The 24,204-nt window shown below is 47.9% G+C and overlaps 9 protein-coding genes across 9 annotated transcripts; 7 read left to right on the top strand and 2 right to left on the bottom strand.

Moving 5' to 3' along the window:
• Nucleotides 1-805: 805 nt before the first annotated feature.
• EYB26_009014 (uncharacterized protein) lies at nucleotides 806-2,262 on the top strand (the record flags this gene model as incomplete). The annotated part of the gene is made up of 4 exons (XM_054268265.1): nucleotides 806-1,013; nucleotides 1,083-1,998; nucleotides 2,048-2,157; nucleotides 2,216-2,262. 4 exons carry the CDS (start codon nucleotides 806-808, stop codon nucleotides 2,260-2,262), a joined length of 1,281 nt encoding a protein of 426 aa, XP_054124240.1.
• A 1,115-nt stretch (nucleotides 2,263-3,377) lies between these two features.
• On the top strand, nucleotides 3,378-4,133 carry EYB26_009013 (uncharacterized protein; the record flags this gene model as incomplete). The annotated part of the gene is made up of 4 exons (XM_054268264.1): nucleotides 3,378-3,421; nucleotides 3,599-3,644; nucleotides 3,723-3,936; nucleotides 3,994-4,133. 4 exons carry the CDS (start codon nucleotides 3,378-3,380, stop codon nucleotides 4,131-4,133), a joined length of 444 nt encoding a protein of 147 aa, XP_054124239.1.
• An 817-nt stretch (nucleotides 4,134-4,950) lies between these two features.
• EYB26_009012 (uncharacterized protein) lies at nucleotides 4,951-7,148 on the bottom strand (the record flags this gene model as incomplete). Its single annotated transcript, XM_054268263.1, has 3 exons — nucleotides 4,951-5,727; nucleotides 5,800-6,910; nucleotides 6,973-7,148. The coding sequence occupies 3 exons, from the start codon at nucleotides 7,146-7,148 to the stop codon at nucleotides 4,951-4,953; spliced, it is 2,064 nt and encodes a 687-aa protein (XP_054124238.1).
• A 3,463-nt stretch (nucleotides 7,149-10,611) lies between these two features.
• Nucleotides 10,612-11,751, bottom strand: EYB26_009011 (uncharacterized protein; the record flags this gene model as incomplete). Its single annotated transcript, XM_054268262.1, has 3 exons — nucleotides 10,612-11,088; nucleotides 11,140-11,396; nucleotides 11,697-11,751. 3 exons carry the CDS (start codon nucleotides 11,749-11,751, stop codon nucleotides 10,612-10,614), a joined length of 789 nt encoding a protein of 262 aa, XP_054124237.1.
• Nucleotides 11,752-12,017: 266 nt separating this feature from the next.
• EYB26_009010 (uncharacterized protein) lies at nucleotides 12,018-12,452 on the top strand (the record flags this gene model as incomplete). Its single annotated transcript, XM_054268261.1, has 2 exons — nucleotides 12,018-12,222; nucleotides 12,274-12,452. 2 exons carry the CDS (start codon nucleotides 12,018-12,020, stop codon nucleotides 12,450-12,452), a joined length of 384 nt encoding a protein of 127 aa, XP_054124236.1.
• Nucleotides 12,453-14,891: 2,439 nt separating this feature from the next.
• EYB26_009009 (uncharacterized protein) lies at nucleotides 14,892-16,275 on the top strand (the record flags this gene model as incomplete). Its single annotated transcript, XM_054268260.1, has 2 exons — nucleotides 14,892-14,923; nucleotides 15,033-16,275. 2 exons carry the CDS (start codon nucleotides 14,892-14,894, stop codon nucleotides 16,273-16,275), a joined length of 1,275 nt encoding a protein of 424 aa, XP_054124235.1.
• A 468-nt stretch (nucleotides 16,276-16,743) lies between these two features.
• Nucleotides 16,744-18,431, top strand: EYB26_009008 (uncharacterized protein; the record flags this gene model as incomplete). The annotated part of the gene is made up of 2 exons (XM_054268259.1): nucleotides 16,744-16,879; nucleotides 16,933-18,431. 2 exons carry the CDS (start codon nucleotides 16,744-16,746, stop codon nucleotides 18,429-18,431), a joined length of 1,635 nt encoding a protein of 544 aa, XP_054124234.1.
• A 588-nt stretch (nucleotides 18,432-19,019) lies between these two features.
• EYB26_009007 (uncharacterized protein) lies at nucleotides 19,020-20,117 on the top strand (the record flags this gene model as incomplete). Its single annotated transcript, XM_054268258.1, has 2 exons — nucleotides 19,020-19,090; nucleotides 19,160-20,117. 2 exons carry the CDS (start codon nucleotides 19,020-19,022, stop codon nucleotides 20,115-20,117), a joined length of 1,029 nt encoding a protein of 342 aa, XP_054124233.1.
• A 1,075-nt stretch (nucleotides 20,118-21,192) lies between these two features.
• Nucleotides 21,193-23,475, top strand: EYB26_009006 (uncharacterized protein; the record flags this gene model as incomplete). The annotated part of the gene is made up of 5 exons (XM_054268257.1): nucleotides 21,193-21,217; nucleotides 21,281-21,350; nucleotides 21,403-21,474; nucleotides 21,531-21,957; nucleotides 22,006-23,475. The coding sequence occupies 5 exons, from the start codon at nucleotides 21,193-21,195 to the stop codon at nucleotides 23,473-23,475; spliced, it is 2,064 nt and encodes a 687-aa protein (XP_054124232.1).
• Nucleotides 23,476-24,204: the final 729 nt, after the last annotated feature.

Raw genomic sequence — 24,204 nt, 5'->3', positions numbered from 1 at the left:
AAACCTACAAGTAATTATGAACGTAGACCTAAATTGTCAAGATACTCCTTCAGCTCCATCGCGACAAGCTTAGCTATTTGTATGGACTAACTTGTTATTGACTGCCATTTTTAGGTTTTAGAAGAAAGTGAATCGGCTGCTTAGATGACTATAGAAGTTTCATCTGTGCTCAAAGATAACAAAACAAGTTGACTGTGGTCTTCCTACTTGCCGCTTTTGGCAATTTTGAAGGCCAATTACGATAGAGGCTATTTCTGGCCCTATCACAGTATGTAATGAGAACAGAGAAAATAGGGGCTATGTAAGATAGCCGAATATTGACACACTTTTATCCGCAGTCAAGCAGAAGCTATATAGATTTCTACTGCTCAGGTTGACTGCTTTGCTCGATAACCGAAGGAAATACTGATAGGAGTTAGGGTTATCGGATACCCGCGGGGCTATGCGAGGTGAATTCCTCGGCAATTGCTCATTGGTCCATAATGCCGAGCTGTCGGATAGCATGCCGACTCCAACTGATTGCTTTATCTTCGACAACCATTGCTTCCTTTCTATCTCTTCTTTTCTTTTTTATTTCCTGTCATATTATTTGTGTTGTGTGGATTGCGCTTCTTATATGAGCCTCGGTCTGTGCCATTGAGTCTTGTCGTGCTCCAATTCCAATCGCAGCTCCGTCTAAGCTCAAGGTAAGCAATGACGTCGTAGCAACAACCCCTCCATGCGACAATAGCTTGCAGTGACCAAAATAGCTGACATTTGCGAATACCCAGATTGAGACAACGGATTAATCAATCAATACTTGACTATGAACGCCTCACTTGTCCGCTCAGCCGCACGGCAATTGCGAGCTTCGGCCCTCGCTCGCCATCAGACTCGTCGATGGGCATCTTCAAGCGCAGTCTACAACTGGGAAGATCCCCTTGCTGCGTCCGAACTATTTACAGAGGAGGAATTGGCTATTCGGGATACAGCGAGGCAATATTGTCAGGAACGATTGATGCCGCGAGTACTTGGTACAATTAATTGTCCCTCCTGAGCCCACATTTTCTGGCCATTTACTAACCAATAATGGTTGTTGATAGAGGCCTACCGAAAAGAAGACTATGACCGCAAAATCCTCGAAGAAATGGGTGAAATCGGCCTTCTTGGCGCCTCAATCGAAGGCTACGAGTGCGCCGGCGCTAGCACAGTCGCATCCGGCTTGATCACAAAGGAAGTCGAGCGCGTGGACTCTGGATACCGATCAGGAATGTCAGTGCAAAGCTCACTCATTATGACCGGTATCCACGAATTCGGCACGCAAGAACAGAAAGATCGATTCTTGCCACAACTCGCCAAGGGAAAACTATTGGGTTGTTTTGGTTTGACAGAGCCAAACCATGGGTCGGATCCCGGTTCAATGGAGACTGTTGCGCGTGAGCATCCCACAAAGAAGGGATTCTACAGCTTGTCGGGATCAAAGACGTGGATTACCAACTCGCCGATTTCTGATGTGTTGTTGGTGTGGGCTAAGTTGGAGAGTACGGGGAAGATTAAGGGGTTCTTGATTGAGCGAAGCAAGTGTCCTCCGGGTACGCTTGAGACTCCCGCTATCAAGAACAAGACTGCTCTACGTGCATCCATCACGGGTATGATCCAGATGGACAACTGCCCCGTCCCGGTGGAGAATATGTTGCCCGATGCCGAAGGTCTATCTGGACCCTTTACTTGTTTGAATAGTGCCCGTCTGGGAATCGCATTCGGTGTCACAGGTGCCTTGGAAGATTCAATCAGCCGAGCACGGGAATACGCCTTGGACCGTAAACAATTCAGGGGCAACCCATTGGCCAAATATCAACTTATCCAGAAGAAGCTTGCTGATGCTTCTACGGACGCTGCTTTTGGTACCTTGGCTGCGATTCAGGTGGCTCGTCTCAAGGATGCAGGAAAATCGACGCCGGAGATGATCTCAATGATCAAGAGGCAGAACTGTGATCGTGCATTGGCCAACGCTCGCACGTAAGTTCCCTCAACCCCTCTTGATACATTCAAGCTGACCCCTTTTCAGTCTGCAGGAAATCTTTGGTGGCAATGCTACCAGCGATGAATACCATATTGGCCGTCACGTAGCCAACCTTTTCGTTACGCAAACTTATGAAGGTCAAAGCGATATCCATGGTAAGCTTGACACTCCCTCCTAGAGACTTGGAACAATGCTAACATAACAATGAAATAGCGCTCATTCTCGGTCGCGCGATGACGGGTATCCAAGCATTTGTTTAACCTGTTCAAAGCACTGGAGAACAAGGAGTTGATTGCATATAGCAGGGCATAATTGTATATAAGTACTGATTTGTAGAAAGTGTTTCCACATGGTTAGATGTTGTATGGTGTATGTAATGTATTGTCATACGTATCAAGAGGTTATCGTATTGCGGGGCAATCAATCACATTTCTCTCCGCCCAAGCCGACATGTCTCGTCTTCTTGTGGTTCCATTCGGTACAATAATCAAAGAATAAGAAGCGATGCAAGATCGGAAGTTGATCAAGCATGTACCTTGCATAAGTATTTCAGTGCTAATATAATAAACTTCATTTTTAGGCTTACTAGATGGTTACTAAGAGTGAGCAAAAAATTGGGAAGATTTGTACTGTATTCGTAAGGCGGCTGTATGTAATCGGTACCTGCTACCAGCGGCGCCACAGCCGCAAACCCAACCCGTGGGCTTATCTTGGGCGGGTGGCGAGCAGAGTTTTTCTTGTCTGTTTGCCAGTTTGCCAGTCTGCCTTCTGTATTTATAATGATAGCGTAAGAGAAGTATCGGAAATAGAGTGAAATAAAATAGAATATACATGTCTGATATACCCATAAGATCGTATGTTACTGCTGTAAGTTACCAGGGTAGGTACTGACGCGTGGAAGAGGGGCAACGATAAGACGTCCCTCTTGCGTATGGTAATCATACACACAGCCATGCATAGAAAATGCGAGAATTGCGTGGCGAGTACCTTACGGGGGTATTCGTATTACCAACACAGCCATACATCTGGTGCCTCTTCGGTGTTGTTCCATCCCACACGGTCCACAAACGGCCTAGCGCGGGCCTGACTAAGCCTGCGCCTTTCTTTCCTTTCCCTCTTTTGAGTCTGTCATCATTCATTCTCTCTCTCTCTCTTCTCCCCTCTCTTTCTTCCTCTCTCCACACACGAGACCACGACTTTTATTGCCTGTTGTCTTTCTGGTGAGTCTCCGCTTATTTATCTTTCAACTACATATAAGATCGCTTCTTTTTCGATTTTATCTTCCGATTTTCTTTATGAACTGCCATTACTAACCCCTCGCCATCGTCAGATCCCCATTTCATTTCAACCGTCACCTCACACATAATCTGTCGAAATGGCTTTGAAGCGCATTAACAAGGAACTCACTGATCTCGGACGGTATGTTCAATCTTTTGCAATCTTCTATAATCTTCCCATTTTCTTTTGTCGTGTGTTGCGTGCCTGACTCCCCGCCGCGGTAGCGGGGCATGCGATGTCACTGACATATCGGCAACTCCTACACTTCACTTTAACGCCTATTCTTCATATCTAGAACGATGACTGACTTCAATAAAGTGATCCCCCGTCTTCCTGCTCTGCCGGCCCTATTGGAGATGATTTGGTAGGTGATACCCCGACCGACAGTCGTCAGGCTGAGCCCCGTGTCGTGATCCGCAAATCGAAATACTGACTGAAATAGTTCCACTGGCAAGCAACAATCATGGGTCCCAGTGACTCGCCATACTCTGGTGGTGTCTTCTTCCTAGCGATCCATTTCCCGACAGATTATCCCTTCAAGGCCCCCAAGGTCAACTTCACCACCCGCATATACCACCCCAACATCAACTCCAACGGTAGCATTTGCCTGGACATTTTGAGGGACCAATGGAGCCCTGCTCTTACAATCTCAAAGGGTATGTTTTCTTCTTTTGTGTTTGCCGTTTGGTGGCGACAGCTAACATATGTAACAGTCCTCCTTTCGATTTGCTCCATGCTCACAGACCCCAACCCCGACGACCCATTGGTGCCTGAGATTGCCCACGTTTACAAGACAGATCGTGCCCGGTATGACGCCACAGCTCGAGAATGGACGCGCAAATATGCAATTTAATCCGAAATGACACGATAATTTGCTTCTCTCGAAGATCGAAAAACCACTGCGTCACTCGGTTCGACCAAAAGTTCTGAATGAAATGAATGGATCTCGTTAACGGCCTCAACTCAGCTTTTCTTTCAAATGGCCGATTTGCATGTCCTTTGTTCCTCTGCCTATGCACGAAATAAAGAACAAATGCGAAAAACGACCATTAGAATTGCAGATCGGAGAATATGTAGCCTTGGCGTACTGTGGTGGTTCTTGGATCTTTTCTTTTTATGGCTCTCTTTTTACACCTCATTTCCCCATATTTGCGTCGGGTTTCAACTTTCCATCCTCTGCGTGTTTCGTCTGCGTGTTTCTTTATGCAATCATCATGACATGACAAATCATCATTCATCATTGGCGGGATGTCGTTTCGATACTGGATATCAGAAATTACATGAATATCATTATTGAAATGGTTGACATTCGTCTTTCGTAGTGTGTAGTCAAAAGATAAGCCAAATTGCTGTCATGTATCATTATGTATGTAAATTCTTAATAAAACAAGTCGTAAATCATAATCACTCTCCAAACCAGATTGTCTCCACGCCAAATCATCCAGTCAATATGCAATGTATAAAGTTTATCACGTCTGTCCCGTTGCTCCGAATGCCACTCTCAAACATATATGTGTTTCTGTCGCTTTAATGTATATCCCCTCTCCATAAACCAGATGACTCACTCAAACACCGAATGAAAAAGACGAAAAAAAAAACAAAAAAAAAAAACAAAGACAAACAAGTCAAAACAAGGAAAAAGGAAAAAGAAAGGAGAAAGGGGGGTGAGGTCAGTAATGCCCACTCCTCACCGAACCCCCCGAATGACTCTTCTTTCCTGAGGCGGAGCGCTCACTAACTCTCGACGAACCCCGATGTCCACCATGACTGTGACTGTGGTGACTGTGATGGCTGGAGGACGAGTGGCGATGGTTAACCGATACCTGGCTGATGCTATCGCTCGGTTTGATGGGTTGGTCGAATATACTCCCCGATTCAACGGCGTCCTTTTCGCGTTTTGAGGCGGTCGATGGCGCCTGCGACGAAGGGCCGGAGCGAGATCTGTGTGACCGTCCGGATGAGGACTTGTTGTCTGAATGGTTGTAGTTGTTGTGGTTGTGGGAGATGCCTACTTGGCTTATACTATCTTCCGGCGTGATGTCGACGACTGCATCTAGAAAAACGGTGCTTGGGGCCGCGGATGCTGGGAGGGGGATTTCGTAGGCGTCTACCAATGACTCTCGATCTCGGTCGCGTTTGGTTTCTTTGATGGTGGAGGCGCTGCTTCGTTTGGATGTCTTTGTGGCGGACGTGTATGTTGAGCCGGGCCGACTGTCTGGTAATGCGATTTTGTGCGCTGTGCGGTTTGACGATGTGGTACTTCTTGCGTCAATAGCATCGTCTTCATGACGGTGAGAAGATGAGTGTTTACTCGATTTGGTGGCTGAGGAACGATGCGACGATGCAATTGACTTGGCGGCAGGAACAGGTTTAATCGTCGATATCGACGAGAAATCACTCTCTGCCTCCCCGATAATATGCCCCTGCTGCTGCTGCTGTTGGTGTAGCTGTCGTTGTTGCGTCTCAGCATAACTACTTATAAACGTGCTGGGATCACATGGATACGATTGTGATCGTACCTTTTGCGATTGCTGCGAGGAGACAGTGCTCATTCCATACTCGATTGCGCGGATAGGGAGTTCGCGAGTTGCATATATGCTTCCGTTTGATGTTCGTCTTACACCACTACCGCCACCATTGATGGTGCTGGCTTCTTGGGAGTAGAGTGATCGTGGACCACCTGCTCCCTCGGTTATGGGTGGGTAGTACTCCGTCTCTTCGTAGATGGTGTCTGCGCGCGGAGATTTGCCTTTGGGTGCTGTTGAGCGGGTGTATGCTGATATTGCGTCGTTGGCGGTGTAGACGCTTCGAGCTGCTTGGGAGGGCGCAATGACAGTGGGAGGGGCCTCAAGAGCGCGGTAGATGGGTTGTTGGGCTTGGTCTTGGTATGAGGGTGCGGGTCCGAGCATGGGCATCAGCATGGGTAGGGACATGGGCATCTGATGTGGTTGTTGTTGTTGTTGTTGTTGTTGTTGTTGTTGTTGCAGTGGTGGCTGATGTTGAATGTATTGAGATGGAGCAGGGCCTGGCATAGGAATAGGAGCTGAAGACTGAGGAGGCGAGGATGAATCCGATGACGACTCGCTTTTGATCATGGCATATGCAATCGCAGCGCCAGCCGTGGCTCCCAGCAGAGTCCCGATAATTGTTTTTGCTGAGATACTATTATCACTACTCTGTTGTGTCGGGGCATAGGCCTGCTGCTGCTGCTGCTGATAAGCAGCCTGTGAGGGTGCCTGTTGATCCAACATCTTCACCCTCGAAGGCGGAATATTCTCAATCGCAGCCTGCACAGCTCTGTCTTCCGTGGTCCGAACAGACCTCGCTCTCGAGACAACAGATCCATTCTTAATCGTCTGCAGTGCCGAGGGTCCCCTCGTTCGTTCTGACCTAGCCATTGACCCCGCCTCACTCTTTGGCGAGCCGACGGCAGGATCAGGCCGGTAAACAGCCTCTATACTATTACCATCAAAATCGACAACTGCAGCACTAAAATACCCCGTTTCGGGGTCACGGCATTTGGGTTCACCATGGATTGTGCCGCCTGCTTTGAGGGCGGAGATGAAGAATGTATTTACTGCTTCTTTGTTGGGGGCTGGGAAGGCGATGTGTGCTGCGCCTGCTGGTGTTCTTTCCCCCCTCGAATAGTTAGCGTTGATGATCCAAGGATCTATTGGGGGGTAGGGACATACCCAGGCTGCTCCTGCGCAAGCCAAAAATCAGCGGGCTCATCAGCTTTGGAGCCGAAACCGATGTACTCGTCATGACGGCCGATGAATTTGTAGCCGAGGGGTTGGAGACATGCCAGAAAGAAGGACGTGGATGTTGGGAGGTGGGAGACTGTTAATGTGAGGTGGGCGAGGGGCATGTTGGTTATACAAGAAAGATACGAAGAGAAAATGAATTCTGATAAGAACAAGACAAGAATGAGTGCTGAAGAGAAGGATATAAATATTAGAAATATATAAAAACAGAGAGTAAGTTAATACTTGTCGTGTCGAATAGTTGGTTAGATATTGAAGGCAGTCAGACTTGGTAGATGGGTCAAGGGTCTATCTATACCAAGTGCACCTTTAAATCTACAAATACTAAGTTAAAGGAATCACGGCGTGACTAACCACCGTCAGTGACCCAGTGGATCTCCAACAGACTGCAGGATCGAGGTACTAAGTACACCTATCTAGGTACATCTACCTAATCCTCACTAGCCAGACCCTTAGACACAGAACAGCAATATACGTAAGTAACGTAGCTCCATAGTTGGCAGGACCCGTGTATAGTTACTTCTCACTAAGGTAGCAGGTGTGTACCATAATCAGGTACACCATATGTACTATCTACCTCTACTTGGTTAGTACATACTAACGACTACGATAAGTGAAGCGATGCGTGGACAAACCAGATCGACTCGTACGTAGTATGAGAGTCTCCACGTGAAACCTAACCAAACTCAACTCCAGGTCTACGTCCAAAGTAAGAAGGTAGAAGGTCAGAAAGAAGGGCGCGATAGATGGGAAAAAACGGGGCGAAATCGGCTAGTTTTTAAGGGAATAACGAACTAATTAGTTTGAGCAAAGACGTTCTGGACCCATCCGGATCTTCTTCGTCGCTTATACCTGAGGGTAATGGTTGATGTATCTGAGCTAAATAGGAAATCCAACGATTGATCGGGATCAGAGCGAAGAGAGAGAATCGTTTCAAAGGAGACGAATAAGTAGACGTAGCTACAGAATGGAAGTGCTGATAGGCTGCCCTTCTTTCTGGTCTGGTTTCTGAGGCTGTCTGGTTATGGATTAGGGTTTCTGCATGCACGAGATCCATCTATCCCATCTATCCTAGCCTACCTAGGCACAAACTGGGTATTCACGGTGGACGATTATTGGCAAGATTTTGGGCATTCGTGCTGTAGTCTGACTGCTAAACCAATTATTTAGTTGACTTAGCAAAATGCATGACATACTAACCTGATCGTGTATCGATAAATGTCCCCAATTGTTCAGTGACAAGTCCGTTTTCCCCCCACTGAGTAGTTAGACACCCGTACTGTGTCATCTAGCTGGACTCATCAGTTGATCGAGTGTCACGATATGAGCGCCTAACTGTCACCTAACATCCATCCAGCAAGCGGCTTGATCACTGGCTTAATGGCAATGATTAACCAGCATCGGGTACGCGGGCCGTACTGGCCGGACTGAACAACGAAGCAAACAAAGAATACGTATCTAACCGCAACAAAATCGATTCTGTTTGTACAATATCCTCCGCTCATATGCTATGATAAAGTAGATGATCACAATAACCGAAAGTGATGCTGACTGACCGACCCAATTGCCCAGAGAAAATGATTTGACGGTTAGGTAAAGATCCACTTCCATCCAGGAGACTTTCCTCACCGCAAAGAAGTGTCCCCTCTATGCCGGTAACGGGGTGCACCGTTCATAACTGCCCAACGCCCCCGGAGTCCAGACTCCAGTCCACTATTTCCAGTGCTATGGGGGCAAATTGACACGTCAAAGGCCATACTGATTCTTGGTGAACGATCATTAAGAGGTGGTTGGGCCAATGACAGTTCAAGTTGGAGAATCTCTATTTGATTCGTTCACGGCGGCATAGTCTTTGGTGGTAGAGCAACTCGCTGACTATGAAGAATGAGTTAATCCATTCTTCAACACTGCCCAATGATGCCGACAATTTGCTGACATGCTCGGCTGACTTATCGGCTGACTTATCGGCTAACTATGCTATAACTAACTAGTTAACCAATCATCAAGTCCTGAAGGTGAAGCAACGGATGATCATAAATCCGTTTTTCGCTGGAGATATTCCACTGCCTAACGAACTGAATATTTTGCGCGTTGCATATTCTGACAGGTCCTCAGATGGGTAATCTGCGGCATGATAAACTTCTGAAGCTAGAGATTGAGAGGGTGGCTGTTCACTTCATACCGTAGTAGTATTGGCAAGATCTCCAGAAAGCATCGTAACAAGGGCTGTATCGTTTACACCCTTGCCATCAGTAGTACAACCCCAATGAAAACATCCATACTTGACATGTTCATCATCGCATTTGCTATACAGTTGAACTTCAAGATCTACGTCTTCCCTACGAGTCTGCTCAAATGGTTTCCACACTCCAAACAGGTCTACGGGCATATGTATCACCGCCAGTGATGAATAGTAGTCGACATGCATCTTCGCGTCGTATCATTTCTGTGTCCTGTTTAATAGTAATAGCAGGCTGTAGAGTGATAAATGACTGTATTGTGTTAGTCTACGCAGCAGCTTGATAATCAATCGCCATCAATCCATCCGTAGATGAGCCAACGTCGACTTCGCAATGCCCATGATGGCTGCACCCAGCCACAAAGGCGCCAATTGAGGCCGTTGATTGGCAAGGATCTTGACGATACTAACAAATTCTTGCCTCTCAATCATAGGGTTGATGATGGCAAAAGACAATGGACACCAGCCGAAGTTGTCCAGCACAAGCATCCGTTGACATATAGACGATTTTTTACATTTGTGCGATGTCTCCGTATATTTTAGAGCGCTTTGATCCGTATCAGAAACCAAGTCATGGGCTAGGTATGAAGGTGTGTGCCTTGGCACTTCGATAGATGTGTTGAAGATGGGGATAGGACCTGCGTTGGCAAAAAAGGAAGGAGAAGCAGATTGTTCGACCTGCAGGCCGCACGTGATTACCTTCCAAATTAGGCATATTTACTGGTAGAGTGATTAGATAGTCAAGTAGGTAGTGGATATTCGTCATTAAGCAGAATATGTACATTCTATTCATGGCCAAATCCCATTATCAAGTCTCTCCCATTTGTCGTACTGCCTAACTTCCTTGGTTGATAAATAGGCCAGGTTTCGTTGAAAATAATATCAGAGAGGAAAGCAGGCGTGCCCCCTAAGTCTCTACCTCGAATTTTTTTTTTCCGTTACAGTTTTGTCAAATGATTGCACTTGACAAAACTGGTTTTGAGGCTTGCTAGAGACCTGGCCACGTTTTGGTTGTAAAAACAGATCAGATCACACCGCAACAAAAACCTCGACAGCGACGTCAAACAGGAAAGGGCCATATAAGAAAGGGCCGAGATGTTGTTATCAGAGCCCTCACCTTACGACTGGCGCCTTTCCTGGACAGATAAAACAGGAATCCAATGGTTCGAACAGTGGTAGAAACAGCGGCCGACAAAGAGTTGATCAAAATTCAGATCCAAGAGCAAGTGGAGAGCAAATAGTTGAAAGCCAGGCCGGAACTGAGCTTGCGGTTAGTGACGGGATAAATCCTTGAAGCCTGTTACCTTGAATAATTGGCGATTGATCAACTAGATGATATTCCAGACATCTTCAGCGGCGTGGCAGAACTTGCTGCATGCAACACTGGCACTAAGACTGTAGTTGCTAATAGCAATTGCTTCATCCTTGAACTCATCGGCGAAATCATCGCGACCTTTAGCCATGGCTCCAACAAAGACGCAAATGCTCTCCTTGGGACCGAGGGAGCTGATATATTCGTTGACTCGAACGACAGGCGCTTCGAAACTCAAAGTGACCTTGCGGCAATTGGGTGGTAGATGGTCCGTGATAGGGTTCTTGATAACTTTGAGGAGTTTCTCCTGTGAGTTGGTGGAGCGAATGGAGAGTCGATGAAGTAATTGGACCATCAAACCGGCAAATCGTTTAAATGTACGAGGAATTCGCACTGTCGGGCTGACTTCGATGAGGACGCCTTTGGCGGTGTGGATGTAGATTTGGAGTAGTCCGGCCTTGTTGATGGGCGAGTCGAGGAGGGTGAGCAGGCACTATTACATGTCAGTTTCTTTTTCTCATTGCACGACTATGGCAATACGCACCTGGTGAGTAATATCAGGACGAGCATCGCTGATATCCCGATTCATCTTTCGCATCACACCGATATGCTCGTCGCTGTTGAGGAGCGAGTATTTTTCTTCGCGACCGTTGCGACCGCCATGTGAAGATCGATACGTTTCAAGACTAGCATTCGACAAAACGACGATCAGGCGTCTCGTATCTTTATCGCCAGGCGCAACCGGTACATGTTGTTCAGCGACGAGCTGGGGCAGCTCCGGAGGAGGACAGGACTGGGTCCCTGCATCCATAGTCGATCAGTACACTTGTCGAGGACCTGATGTGTTGAAGCATCCAAGATCCGATGGCGAATTTGACAGAAAAAAGAAAAGAAAAACTTTTATAACGCCATGCAGGAATAGAACGGGGGATGGATTGATGCGAAAAGATTCGGTGTGAAGTTGAGGGGTAAGGCAGAAAGAAGAGGGAAAATGGTCAAATGGGAGGAGAAAAAAAAGAATGACTAGCCAGCGTGGATCTGCAAGCGCCAATTCTTCTCCAGGATGTTGCGAAGTTCAACGTCAAAAGGTAAACCACTTACTAGGCCGCTTTCTCTTACCACCGTCTTCTGCGCCACTGTTGCTTGAGGTTGACATCGTTGTTGTCACCAATTATTCACTGTTTGCTGTCGGGGTTGTTGTCGTGGTTGATTTGATGTTCTTATTAATTCAATTGTGGAGCGACAGAGATTTTGTCGGGTCCGAGAGATAGTCAAACTTAATTGATGAATATCACGCGAGCTCAGACAACGCCAGGACTTCTCCTTACTCGACAGATGATTGAGAATCGGAGAGAAAGAGGAGAGAAGCGAGGACAGTTGAGAATGGAATATAGGACCGAGAGAGAGGGAATGCGCGCTGACATGACATGCAGAGAAGCCGACAGAAGGGGAAGCAACGGTGGGGGCAGGATATACGACGTATCATTGGCTCGTTCTGCGTTAGTCAGCCGATACTCCGTCTCGTCGGAGATTCCACGGGTTATTGATGACTTTGAGTCCCTCCTCCTTGACAGTCCGGTCCGACTTCGTGATGGATCATCTGCATGGTTCGAGGTTACGCGGATTCGTACGTATGATCTATTCGAGTGTAATCCATTCGAGGCACCAACAAAGACAGATATCTGCACGTATCCAGATCATTCATTCGGCGGTCTCCTTGATGCTCAACAGATGAACCATGCCGTCCGCTATACGATATCGCAATCTTCTACGAAGTTGGCTTGTCTGCAGATAGCGGCGGATACGTACCACAGAGTATACTTACTACGAGTAGGTATAAATGGGCCGGATCGGTGACATTCTAAAAAAGCCCCCGATATTTCCCCGCTACTTGATCCCCGGGATCATCTGGATGGTGAATCATTTAGGTAACTAAGTTCCTCAGGGAAACAGAGACTATAAACTCGGATGTCAGCGACGGAGTGTGTCTCTGCTGGTACAACCGTACCTGAGGTAGAACTAGTACGTCGTACATCAACGGATTTCCTACATTAGGACGCTCCAGGGTGATGTGAAACGGTTGCGTAGCATGTATGTATCATTCGCTTACCTATTTGTCAGGGCTAAAGTGCTCATCTTAGAATGTGCTCACTAAGGACAATCGCTATTCTCATTTCTAGCATGTATACTCTGTAGTACGTATTAAAGAGTAAAGGCTGATAGCTATGGACAGCTGTAAGGCGGAGAAAAGCGCAGCCCTATCCTGAGCATCCTCGTATTCAATCTGAGCTCGCACGAAGCAGGCAACAACCCAACCGCAACTCCAACATTTAATTTGTCCATCTCAGCTACCTGTTCCATGCGGCTGATTTACTATATTCATCCGGGCTGGCTTATTTGATTCGATAGATACTTAGTTACATAGCTTGATCTAAGTTTAGTTGTAAGCCCCAGATCCAGCTAGCCAGTGAATGCTCTCAGCCGTGCCCAGCCCTGGCGCTCATGTCTACAGCCTAACAACTTGAATCGATCACTCAGGTAAGGCAAAAGCGGAGAAACACGACGAAGTGCATAGAAAGAATTCTGTAGTTAACTGTTCACGACGGGTTGAATGGTCAAGACGGATGGATCTACGGCTTGTACGACCTCAAATGACCATGGATGGACAAGCCAGAGCCCGATTATCAGCCGGGCCACGTATTGCCCAAAACGCGCGACCCCAAGAGGGAGAAATAACAATCCCCTGAACGGTAGGCAAAATCATTTGTAATTTAGAGCGATGATGGCTGGTGTGTGAGTCTATTTGGTAGCCTGAGCTTTCGCAATAAAGGTTATTTCAGGAGACAGACACAAGAGACACGAGACTACTCGGCAGTGTCATGTCAGACATGCCAGTAAATTAATTGGTCACACCAAAGTCACCGGTAAGGGTACCCAGCAAGCGCCAATAAGATCCCATCTTATGACCAGGCCGCAACCACTCAGGAGCGCGGTTCGACTGGGGCCTGCATGTCAATCTGGCATATTGCTGTGACTACTCGTAGTCTCGTACTAACTTCCTGCTAAGTGACTAGGACGACTTGGTGGTGGCAAAGTCAGCAAAGCGACAGACACCATTTGGCCAAAGCTTTCTATTTCTCCTCCCGTAAGAGACTAAGAGACTAGAGTAACCTAGCATGAGCTCTGGGCCTGTGGTATCCACGGGGGGTTTGAGTGGTTAAAGTAACGAAGCTAGGGGGGCGAAGCGCCCAATACATTGCATTGGCTGGGGATCGCTGCTCCTTAGAGGGCCCACGTTAGCTCCCACCCACCCTATCACAGCTGCAGGATAGGTCCTGATACGACCACAGAGTCAAAAAGAGTGGCAGAGCAAGAGAAAGAGACGCCAGATGCGACAGGAGTAAGATCAGACAGACATGACCGTTCGTTCCCAAGGCACAAAAGAAGGACGAAGTAGATAGGCAGGCAGATTTGCTTGGACAAGGATACTGACTCATACAACCATTTTCATCGCTCTTTGAACAAAAGGCTCGTGTCAACGTACGACGAACTTACCTACGCAAGTACGTACAATCTAACTTCTTGGCTTTACTACGAGTAGTAGTAGTGAAGTGAGCTGTGGAGAGTGATTCCTCATTGTCGTGGATATTTTCGCCTCCTGATTGTACGTAGATTAGTTTCTCCGTTATGATCAGAAACTAATCGAACTGATTGGCTGTTCCGAAGGATTCCGGCGAATTTAACTGTTCATTTCTTTTTGGTTGAGCTTCTCCTTTCTTTATTCTCCTGAACAATAGATTGCGTCGATAGTCGATTCGAGTTGACTCTTGCCTCTTGCGTCTTCATACAGCGATATCACGAGCCAGAGCTGCAAGGGAAAAGGAAGCGCTATCGAGGGATTTTCAGCCGACACGAGGGAGCTTGGCTGGCGTAATCGACACCAAACCCGCCGAAACAGCATCAAAGAGACGGGCCAGACAGTCAGGCAGGACCTCACTTGTTTTTGACCGAAGACTTTTTTAAAATCCGAATTATCCTCGTCGGACAAGGGAGAAAAGGAAAACGGGGTGAATGGCCTGCGAGTGACGTTTTCTTGGCAGCCAAAGAGGTCGATTAATATAGCCCAAACAGGACTAGCGCCACCTGTCGCGTTTCCATTTGCAGCCGAGTAAATCAGATAATTTTGCCCACGCGTGGATTGCTTTTGTTGACACCGCATTCTCTACAATACCTGTATCCTCGCCAATTCATTCATCCTCATCGCTTTTATATCATCCATGAACACATTTCAATGAGATGCCGTGGACGGTCACAAATTCATTTAAAAGGTATGTTCCATCTGCTCGATTCGACGCGCCCTTGAATCCTCGCCCTCCCTTGAGGTCACCCTACCATATCCCAAATACAATTGTACAATTAACGTGCTAACCGCGTCAGGGGCCTCATGAAAACTTACGGGAGACCTGCCCGTCGTATCTACGATGATGACACTTTCCATGCCGCCAAAAAACGACGCGTGGAAGTCGCCGACGAGTCGGACGACGCCGAGTCGAACTTGCGATATGCTATTCGCGAATCGTCCATTGCCGTGACTGCTGTGACTGCATCCAGCCCATCACGGCGCGGTTCTGTCATATTCTCGGAAATAACGCAAGAAGACGAAGACGACAATGATGATCTGTCAACACCACCATCGTCACCGCCCCCTCCTCGTTTGACACCCCCTCCTGCCAACACGCGTAAACCGGCCTTTTCTTTTTTGAAGCGCAAGAAATCGTCTACCAAGGAGTCAGGCGGCAGTCCCTTGACAGAGGTGAATTCGAATAGTGTCCGGTCATTGGTGGATCAGCCGAAGAAGAGTCAGCCACAACAACCCCCTGTATTGAAGCAACTACAGATCGACGCCGGGATTACTGTGCGACGCAGCTGCAATCTATGTGGTATGGAATACGTACCATCCAACGCCGAGGACGCCGATCTGCACGACAAGTTCCATTCGATGAATTCCGTTGGTATTGATCTAGGCAGAGCGTTTGTCCGAGGAAACGCGTCGCGTTGGGTTTACGAGGCTGCGCGATGCGATGAGGGTTATATTGTGATTATAGACCGAAAGGCATCACCATCAACAAGGAATCAGGCAAAGAAAGTGCTTGATGTCGTTAATAGGGAATTATCATCACCGCCAATCGATGACGCCACCTTGTGGAGCCAGATTGAGCCGCCGAAACGTCTACGTAAGAACGAAGCGAAAGAAGAAACCGATCGATATAAAGTTTTTCTTCATATGAAGGATAGCAAATGTATGGGATTGTGCCTTGCGGAGCGAATATGGGAAGCGCATCCCGTTAAATTGGATGTAGCGCAAGCGAATGGTGCCACGACAAACGGCGTGACTAATGGTAGCGACGTCCATCGAAGTTCCTCCGTCAGTGTTCACGAAACGTTCGACCCAGCCATTGTTGGAGTTTCGCGAATTTGGACCTGTGGCTCTGCGCGTCGAAGAGGCATTGGCATGGACCTACTCGACTGCGTCATTAGCAATTTCATATATGGACTAGACATTCCCAAAGAACAGATCGCATTCACGCAACCGACCGACAGTGGACTACGTCTGGCTGAATGCTTCTTTGGTGTTGGGGAGCCCTGGCACGTGTACAATGAGGGCCCATGTGTCTCATAAGGCCTTGGCAGGTTTTATTATTTTTATATAAATTGTGCGATATCGTCTCTCGAGACTTTGTAACTTGATATTGATCAAGGTTCAGCGTGGATTTTTGTTTTGTTGCGTATTTCATGGCTGTATACAAGGGGCCCTGATGCGATGTACTATAACTACTTTCGGAGTGTTCCATGGATGGCGGTAATTTAGTTGATATCTTTATGAAGTTTTACGAGCAGACAATTGACATTTTATTCCAAGATTGAATTATCCTAACTATTCTCCTCTGCCAATTCTTAAGTCAAGTTTGTATTTGTAGTATTGCACTTTGTGGGACAATGTTCACTGTTCATATGCAGGCTGCCATATACTCAGCTTATCACGGAAAAACAACGCCCCCCAACTCTCTTTCTTCCATCTTCTTCCCTTCGCGACACACGCAACAATCCTCTCTATTCTTCATGCTTGAAGCTACACAACTCTTTTGCGATGTCTGGATCAAATCCTTTCCGCCGTAGCAAGATTATAACATCCCCGCCCATCACAAACAGCAGCACCAATGAAAGTGTTGTTCTTCCGTTGATTCCGAATGACGCGATAACGTTCGGCACAAGCAGCGTCGACGGTGAGTATACCTCGATCTCTATAAGAATGTTATGAGACTGATAGATGGGAAAGAAGAAATCAAAAATCAATCATCGTCTCATCCTAAAGTAGTTCGCATTGTGACACCGCCTCCGTCTTCTCAACAGCAACCTTCTCCGCCGACAGATCCAACGTCACCATCGTACTTCCCCGCAGTGTCCTTTGCTGGGTTGACGACAACACATCGAGGCTCACCACCACCACCACAACCCATGCAATTACAACAATTGGAAGACTATGGAGACAGTTCATCCGACGACTCTAAACCCGACCCATTTGATCCGCGATCTTCCGATGGTATTGTGACTGACAATTCGGCGATTCTAAACCGACGGTCTTCCATGGAGCAATCGGTAGAAGATCGGTCTACATTTCCCAGCCGAACTGCGCCGAGGAGAGAGGCGAAACTGACGAATACACTTGATGTCGATGCGTTCACGAGATTGCTTTTGACGGGTAGCGCGGAAGCCGCGAGCACCACCACCACCCCCGCGAGTGGTCGGACGGCTTCAAATCCAGATATAGTTACAGCTTCTGCCGCGGTTGAGTCGCCAGATCGCGCTCAGACATGGGCTGCTACTGATGATAGTGTGGATTATGAAACGAGACAAACTAGTCCTGAAGCTACAACAGCGTCTACGTTTTCTTCTACTCCAGCGTCAAACGATATCCAAAGGACACAGAGTGTTCGAAAGCCAAAACCGCCTCCACCTAGGTCCCATCATGGAAAGCCTATTAAGTCTAACGACTCGGGAAAGACTACGTCCGATTTTTCAGCACCAACGCCAGCGCTATCACAAACGCCGATTGGCTCGCCGTCAGATCGTCGGGGATCAACATCGTCTCAGTCCGTTAAGGTCTCTTCGCCGAACAATGAACCTCCCAGCGCCGCAGATGATGTATCCTCTTTAGATCGAAGCTTGTCACGGTCAAAAAGACCGCCTACACCACCTCTTACTAGGCGCCACAGTCAGATGAGACCCAATACCAACCGACACTCTATCACCGAACGGCCGAATCGATTATCTCTACCACCCAAAAGCCCGAGCTCTCAATCACAGGGCCCTCTAAGTCCAGGCAGTGGGGCAAAGACACCACCACGACCGCCATTGCGACGCGTTGAGAGACCGGTGTCTGGAATTCAGGGAGAGGCTGCTATCTCTCAACTCAAGTCTTCACTGTCGCAAAGCGAGTCTACGCCAGGTGATCCGCTTTCATTAGATGAACAGACTACTCAAGCACCCGCAATATCATCTCCTCCATCACGAACACCATCAATAAAACAGAGTGTTCCGACAACGGGCATGCTCCCACCACCGCCGCCACCTCCTCGCAGACTTCGATCGTCGAGCAAGGGTAGTAATACTACTGTATCAGTATCAATCGATAAACCGAATGCGCCGACAACCACAGAACAAGAAAACATACGGTCATCGTCTAACGCGCAAGATATTCTGGCCGATCTGTCGCGTCTTCAGCAAGAAGTTGATAATTTGCGGGTTCATTATGAGGGGAGGAAGGTCAGTCAGTAGGGTGTCTACGTCTGGCTTTTTTTTTGTTACGGACTGCGGGGAGAACCATGAACGTATATATGAATCCTGTACATACTATGTAGTTATATCTATATATATACACCAGACTTATCACAAAATCAACTGATCAAGTACCGCAATAATATACTCAGAATGATGCTTCATCTCCATATTTTGACTAACATACGATGACGTCGTGACCCACCTTCATTAAGCCAATCAGAATCCTCCGATTCGACTTCTCCAGGCTGACGTTTAGTGCCTTAGGCTCAGCTCAGACAGTTGTTTCTTTTGACCCCACCTCCATTATTTGTGTCGAGACTCTAGAGCACTTCTGACTTGTATCTATACTAAAGATTGAATCGTTTTGAAGAAAAAGAAATAAAGAAGGAAAGAATTTAAAGAAAGAACAACCGATAGAGAAAGTGCGAGTGACGTTGATCGTTCGAACGACCGTCGTTCGTTGAGTAACTAATTGATCGCCAACAGCTGACGATCTATAAAACCGAGTTTATCGACCGGTCCATCATCAGCTTTACATCTACTCGAGACAGATTATCTGGCGAAAGAAATATGACGGAAAACAGAATGTCGACCCCAACACTCATCAATCTTCCGCCTCCACCGTCAGATCCCGTCACTCCGTCTGATATGGGGCCGTACGTACAACCCGCGCAAACACACTCATGAAATAAGACATAGTTATATACTGACTGACTGTCCGATAGAGGCACACCAAACTCGGGCACAACGTCCCTCTCCGCATTATCAACGACAGCCATCAAAGACGGCCACCAGGGCCATCCACATCCCCACACGCGACACACGCATCAGTCATCCTCTGCATCCGCAACATCAACATCAACTCTCGAAGCAGAGCGCGCGGATCGAATTTCACGTCTGGCCGGATTGGAGCGCATAGCGACTGCGCGGGCCGGCGGTGGAGGCGGAGGAGGGGGGAATCAGAATATTGTGTCCGGCGTAGGATCGCTGGCACCAACAGTGACGAGCGGACATTTCGGTCAACAACCGTATAGCGCAAACAACAATAACAACTATAACAACCAACAAGGGTACTTTGACAGCTACCCGCAACAACTCCTCAAAGAAAGAAGCACAGTCGGCAGCGCAAGTGCCACAGGCAGCGTCGGCGGACAGACAACCTGGGCTAGCGGCAGCGACGCCTTTGATCCCGATAAAATGAGCGAAGATCAAGACCACGATTCAAGCGTTAGTGACGATGTCGATGATAGGATGAGCGATGAAGGGAATGCCAGTCTGGTAGGCTTTGGTGAAGGCGCAAATAGTACGATTAGCGGTCCGATTTCTACTATTAGTGCGCCTGCTGGTGGCGGTGGTGGTAGTGGTGTTGGTGCTCCTGGGGGACTGGTTCGGTTGCAGTCGTCATCATCGACGGGTACGAATCCTCGACCGTCGACTTTTGGGAGTCCGCCTGGGAATCAGAATAGTGGTGGATTTGGCAGTAACAACCCGTATGCTACTATTTCGCAACAGCAGCAGCGGTTTTTCACTCCGTCGCCGGCCGGATCGAATACCCCTGAGCCATGTGATGATGCGCGCATGGTCGATGGTATGACCTATGATTCTGATATTGTCGATACGACTGTTCGGACGCCGCGACTTGTGGGTGGCCCGAATGATCAGGATTCTCCTGGCGGACGATAGGTTTGTGGGGTAAACTGTGCGATTAGTTTCTGTGCGATATATGTTGTGCCATGTTTGAATACGTTAACTATGACTTTTGCGTGGGAATGAGGTGTGGCGTATATGAATATGATGAGCGAGTGGCAAGGGTTATCTGGAGTATTTTGTGATTTGGTCTATAATTATTGAATAAAAGCGCTGTGCTTAAGCTATGCAACTTCTTCATGAAGATGAAGTCAAAAACCAGACGATCTACATCTTCTCTGTAGACAGATGATCTACCCGTAGCCAACCCTGGGAGGTTACTAGCAGTTAGGCTACCCGGTTGCCCTTAGCAGCCCAACTAAGCCACTAAACCGCAACTAAGCCAACGTTTCGCCGCCGCCGAAATCTTCTCTCCACACAACAACAATTTGAAACTTCTTCCTCTCTTCTTCTCTCTTCGCACCGCTTTTTCTTCTCAACCCCCTTCTCTCTCCCCGTCCGCCCCCCCGGCTCTCGGCCTTGTCATATTGCTGGCATTTACTTGTCAAGCACGAGAAAATTCGGAAGAGCTTGATTCCCTGCTACACGACTACCGTGCGTACCGTACCTATCGATCGATCGACGTTGATTTTTCGCCTCGTCTCGCCTCTGGGAAAGGAAATATTTTTTGTTTCTGCCTTTGCGCGACTGGGTGAGTTTATTTCTTCCTTGCGCTGGATGCATTTCTTCGAGGATTGCATTTGGCAACTCATTTTTGGCTTTTACTTTGTCAATTGCACCGCAAAGGAAAAAAAAAAAAAAAAAAAAAAAAAATACAAAGGTGTGACGCAACTGACGGACTGCGCTTTCAGACCGATACCCTCTTCTCTTTAGAAAAATCGAACCAGAAACAAGCTACTTTTCAAACCAACGTATAATACTTGAAGGAATTTTTATTTCCTGTTCGATATCCGCTCGCGATCTAAATCAAGAGCCCAGAATCTGCGTCTGCGCCAAAAACATTTTTCAAGAATCTACGGAATCAAATTCTCGTCACAAGGACGTCTTTTATCTCCTTAAGCCGCTACTCTTCGTTTGTCTGAAAGCTAGTTTGCTGTGACTTTGAATAGTTATGGCGGCTCCTAGTCAGATTGCTTGTGAGTTTGTCTTTATCTTTGCAAACAGGAAATGCGGTTGGAGTGAGATCTGACGGTAAATAGTTCGCACCCTCAAGGGGATTGGTCTTTTGGACGCCTCGCCTTTATATGAGCCTGTGCCTGGCTTTGAGAGGTTTGTCTTGTTTTCCTTGGATTGGCGACAAGTTCTGAGCTGACCTCGACAGACCCGAAGGAAACCTCCGCTGCAGCGCCTATTCACCGTGTGGACGCTACTTCGCTTGGGCATCTCCCGAACGGTATGCTTGTTACTTTTCCGCATCATGTTCTAAGAAAATTTGGCTAATTATTACAGCGTCACGATTATCGACCCCTCCGTCGGCCACGTGATCACCACTCTCCCCGCCGACAACGTCTTTGAACTAGGCTTCTCCCCCCTCGGCACATACGTGATCACCTGGCAACGGCTCACGAAAGACGAAAATGGCGACGCTGTCAAGAACCTTAAGGTGTGGAACGTTGAGGCTCACGCAAGGGACGGAGCAGGAGAGAACGAAAACGCAGTGGTCGGTCGTTTTGTCCAGAAATCGCAGACCAGTTGGAACTTGCAATATACCTCTGACGAGCGTTATTGCGCTCGCGTTGTGACAAATGAGGTTCAGTTTTATAAGAGCCATGATCTCTCGAATGTGTGGAATAAGCTCCGCGTGGAGGGTGTTGCTGATTTTGCGTTGTCGCCTGGGAAGAGTCAGGCGATTGCGGTCTTTACGCCAGAGCGGAAGGTTTGTTTCGCATATCCTACAGCTTTGATCTCAAGCTAATTTTCACAGGGACAACCGGCTTCAGTCAAGGTCTTTGTAGTTCCCCAATTCAATACTCCGGTCTCGCAAAAGACTTTCTTCAAAGGCGACAAGGTCCAGCTCAAATGGAACAACTCCGGCACCTCCATTATTGTTTTGGCGCAAACCGATGTGGATAGATCCGGCAAGAGTTACTATGGCGAGACGACTCTGTACTTGTTGAGTGCAACCGGAGCTTTCGACTCTAGAATCGATCTCGACAGAGAAGGTCCTATTCACGACGTGACATGGTCACCCAACTCGAAGGAATTCGGAGTTGTCTATGGATTCATGCCAGCCAAGACGACTATTTTCAACTTCCGTGGTGTTGCTACGCACAGCTACCCATTGGCACCGCGAAATACGATTGTGTTTTCGCCACATGGCCGATTTGTTGTCGTCGCTGGTTTTGGTAACTTGGCAGGCCAGATGGATATCTATGACCTGGAAAAGGGTCACCAGAAAATCACCACCATTGAAGGGTCTAATGCGACTGTATGCGAGTGGTCGCCTGATGGAAAGCACATTCTTACAGCCACCACTAGCCCTCGACTGAGAGTTGACAACGGAGTTCGTATCTGGCATGTCACCGGTGCTCTTCAATACAACGAAGACATGAACGAGTTGTACCAGGTGTGCTGGCGTCCACAAGGACAGGTGGAACAACCCCTTGGCGATCCATTCCACCCACTCCCAACACCTCATGCATCTGCATTGGATTACCTTGCCAAGAAGAAAGTCCCATCCAAGCCAGTGGGAGCATACCGCCCACCAGGAGCCCGCGGACAAACCACCTCGTTGGCCTTTAAGCGTGAAGACGAGGGTGGCGCAGCTTTCAGCAGAGAAGGTGGATCCGCCTCTTTTGGCGCAGCGTCCATCAACGGATTCGGCAAGCCCAGAAGACGAGAAGTCCCCGGCGCAGAACCCGTCGAGTTTGTGCCTCCTGGCGCCGCACCTGGTGGTGGAGTCGCTCTACCTCCAGGCGCTGAAGCAGCCGCAGCGGATGAGAAATTATCCAAATCAGCTGCAAAGAACAAGAAGAAACGAGAAGCCAAGAAGGCCAAAGAGACGGCCGAAAAGGAAGGAGGAGAACTCGCCCCTCCTGCCGGTCCTCAACAGGGTCAGCGTCTGAACCCAAGCCCCGATCGCCGTGAAAACCGATCAAAGAGCCGCAACCGCAACCGCGCCGAAAGCAACGTCAACGGAGCCGCCAAACAAGCCGCCAAACCTGCCGCTGCTCCTGCTGCGGCCCCTGCCGCCCCAGCTGCACCAGCACCGGCCGCAGAACCCAACTCTGCTCAAGACAAGCGCATCCGCGGCCTCTTGAAGAAGTTGCGCGCCATCGACGAGTTGAAGATGAGACTCGCATCCGGCGAGAAGTTGGAGGATACGCAGATGAAGAAGATCCAGACGGAGGATTCGGTGAGGAAGGAGTTGGAAGGATTGGATTATACTGTATAAACCTGAACCTGAAAGGGATTTGGAGAAGCAGATTGGAGGAAAGCGGGGGGTATATGTGTATAGCCTTGGAAAGACGAGTAAAGTGAAGAAAATAAAATAACAGAAAAGATTTATAGTGAGAATTGAGAGAGCCGATTTGAAATGTATATTTTGGTAAAGCCAACATCCACCGAACATTGAAACGAGGAGGGGGAACATTGAAAGCTGCTTGATACATTCATCCATCCATGATATTCACACTATTCTCACCCGAATAATAAAAAAAGTAAGCCCAGTGTTGAGTTGTTGACATGTGACACATAAACATATCGAGGCAAATGACCTAATTCTCAAGCTGATTCGGCCCCATGATCTACTCCGTAGGCAGAATGGCGCGGCTCTGCTTGAGGTGGTGTAGCTATTAGCCCCCCCTATCTCTAGCTAGGCATTTCCGACTCATGCTCATGCCTTGGAGGCGTACGTACATTGGTGTATGTACATTTCAAATGTTGAGGGTCGTGCGCCTAGGCTGAGCAATGATCTCTCGATTTTGTAGACGGGAGTTTCAGACTTTCAGTTTAGCCTTGACAATCGTTGACATTTTTAGCAGATCTAGCAGATTTAGTTTGATTTAGTAGTAGCCTCTTGGTCATTTCATGTCACGTTTTTAGTTAGTTACTACGTAGTAACTAGTTAGTTAACTAAATTAGTTCTTTTTGGGGTTGTTTGTTTGCGAGTCATGGGGGAGTT

This window comes from Talaromyces marneffei, chromosome 7, assembly GCF_009556855.1.
Source record: "Talaromyces marneffei chromosome 7, complete sequence".
NCBI lineage: Eukaryota > Fungi > Ascomycota > Eurotiomycetes > Eurotiales > Trichocomaceae > Talaromyces > Talaromyces marneffei.
This window is presented reverse-complemented; position numbering and strand designations above follow the sequence as displayed.